We start from the raw sequence: 2,555 nt of genomic DNA on the forward strand, positions 1-2,555 counted from the left end.
TCTCTTCAATTGCTCAATAAATTTTTTACTCCCCAGCTCTGGACAATACGCAATCCAGATCCTTACCAATCCATTCAAACTTTTAATAGCTGGCACATCCTTCAAGATTCGACAGTGGTTAAAAATGATCTTCTTCAGACAACTGGCATGCCCAATATTTGGCAACTCTATCAAACTGCTACATAGTCTTATTTGAAATGTTGTAAGATTCAGCTATCTTTGAAAAATACATTCCTCATCTCTTTATATTTCAAGAGCACCAGACATTCCAGTGTGATTAGCCCTTTGACATCCACCTGTTTTCCGTTCAGCTAATAAATCCATGAATGTGGTCTTACCAGCTCCACTAACTCCCACTAAAGCAATAAGAATGCCAGGTCTAAAAAGCTCCACTCACATCTCACAAAAGCTGTAGCCGGTCCTCTGTTATGCCTTGTTGTTTCATTTCCGGTGGCATGTCCACATAGTAGTTAACATGTTTGAAGTACATGCTAAATGGTTAAAATGGAAGAACCATGCCCCTTCTTTGCCTTGTTGAGAAAGATTCTGAGTTCCCATTCTATGTGTGCCTTGCTTTAATTGTGCTCAAATGCATCTGCTTACCTTGTTACAGTGAAACACAAGTAGCACATGAACTGAGAACACTGATAAACATGAACAGGTCAGGTTTCAAGCCTGCTTGCTGCATTTTTCATAAGAGCTCGAGGGTTTCCTTAAGAAAATCTTCGTCCTGGGAGTAGCTTGCAATTATTGCATTACATGAAACCAAATTCCTTACAGACATTCCATCAAACAACTTCCGTGCATCTACTATGGTCCCAGACTTGGTATACATGTCAACCATCGCATTGTCCACTGGAACAATCTGCTCAAACCCTGTTTTAATAATGCAAGCATGAATTTGCTTGCCCACTTCCCTTGCTAAGAAGCAGCCACATACACTAAGGATAGAAGTCTAAGTGAATTGGTTCAGCTTTATCCCTAATAGCCACATCAGTCGAAAGATATTGAATGCTTGCTCGATATCACCACTTTTCACATACCCTCTACAAATTGCAGTCCAGGAGATAACGTTACGTTCAGGCATTTTATTAAACATTTGGCATACAGACACTATATCCCTGCATTTCACAAACATGGTACATAAGGCATTTCCCACACACACATCCTGTTGAAGCCTAGTCTTAATAATGTAGTCATGAGCAATCTGTCCCTGTTCAACATCACTGCGGCTTGCAATCACACTATGCACACTACCAGTGGTAAATGTATTAGGTTTTGTACAAGCTTCCAACATTGCACAGAAAAGTACAATTGCTTCCACTTCATATCCATTCTGTGCAAAGCCTGAAATCATAGCGGTCCAAGACACCACATCTTTTTCAGATATTTTGTCAAACTTTAGACGTGCATACCTTATAATTCCGCATTTGGCATACATGTCTACGAAAGCATTTCTAATTGCATAGGCATGAATTTCCTTTCCTTGTTTCAAGGTTGCCAATCGAGCACAAGCAGGCAGAACGCTTGCTATGGTGACTGAATCCAGCCTCCCACAACATATTTGCATATCTCGGAAGAGTTTCAATGCTTAGTTGCTGTCACTACTTTGGGAATAACTTGCGACCATGGCATTCCACAAGACCAAGTGCTTCTTTGTTTCAGCTATTCTGTCAAACACCCATCAAGCACTTGCTATGTTGCTGCAAGCACTATACATTGCTATAAGGGCACATGAAGTCCATTATGAGAATATCCAGCAATCATGGCGGTCCATGAAATCACATTGGGTAATATTTCAGCCTTTTGTTGCATTTGACGAAAGAAACCCAGTGCCTTGTCGCACTATCCACTCTGTGCATAGCTGGTGATCATAGTATTCCAAGTGGTAACATTTGGTTCAATACCATCTTCCTTCATTTGCCTAACACAATTGGATGCATCACCAGTGTGCCCTCTCTACGCATACCCCAGTTTTAATAATGGAAGCGTGGATCTCTCTGCCTGATTATAGATCCATCAGTTGAACACAAGCCTTTAGAACCTTAGGATAAACATAATGGTCAGCCTGCACACTCTCCTCTTGCATTAGCATTTGATAATAGATATCAAGCATGTCTTCATAATAGCCATGCTTGACATAGCCCAAAATAATCTCAGTCTAGGCAAGCACTTTTCTCTACGACATTTAGTTGGAGTGAAGTGTCTAAATGTCCATGGTTGCAATATAGGTTTACCAATTTGGTTTGCAATATGCTGTTGTCTATTCCATTCAAAATCACACGGGCGTGGTATAATTTATCTTCTGAAAGAAATTCTATGGTTTGGTGATCAACTATTTCATCGTTGCACTGGAATTTTGTATTTATAGTAGTGAAGGCAGCCATGGGATATTGATATTGATATGACGATTTTCTCATCCTTTTAAGGATTTATGATCACATAATGCAGGCAGAATAACATGGATGTTTGTTGGTAAACAGATTTCAAGGATTCATCAATATGTTTCTTCTTAACCTTCAATATGCATCCCATCTCAACACTTGCTTTCTTTT

The 2,555-nt window shown here is 39.8% G+C and overlaps 1 protein-coding gene across 1 annotated transcript; it reads right to left on the reverse strand.

The window, feature by feature from the left end:
* Positions 1-243: 243 nt before the first annotated feature.
* On the reverse strand, positions 244-1,570 carry LOC149545303 (pentatricopeptide repeat-containing protein At1g11290, chloroplastic-like). The gene is made up of 4 exons (XM_089793733.1): positions 1,030-1,570; positions 779-876; positions 604-644; positions 244-379 (listed from the first exon to the last, which is right to left on the reverse strand). Exons 1-4 carry the CDS (start codon positions 1,568-1,570, stop codon positions 244-246), a joined length of 816 nt encoding a protein of 271 aa, XP_089649859.1.
* Positions 1,571-2,555: the final 985 nt, after the last annotated feature.

The sequence above is a fragment of the Cupressus sempervirens genome, chromosome 7 (assembly GCF_028749045.1).
Source record: "Cupressus sempervirens isolate cs-2001-9-10 chromosome 7, ASM2874904v1, whole genome shotgun sequence".
Taxonomy (NCBI): domain Eukaryota; kingdom Viridiplantae; phylum Streptophyta; class Pinopsida; order Cupressales; family Cupressaceae; genus Cupressus; species Cupressus sempervirens.

Coding starts and splice junctions, on each gene's coding strand:
- LOC149545303 (XM_089793733.1), bottom strand. CDS start 1,570: ATGCAAATATGTTGTGGGAGGCTGGATTCAGTCACCATAGCAAGCGTT. Junction 645..778: donor AGTTGTTTGATGGAATGTCT/GTAAGGAATTTG, acceptor CATGTTTATCAG/TGTTCTCAGTTCATGTGCTA. Junction 380..603: donor TTGTGTTTCACTGTAACAAG/GTAAGCAGATGC, acceptor GGAGCTTTTTAG/ACCTGGCATTCTTATTGCTT.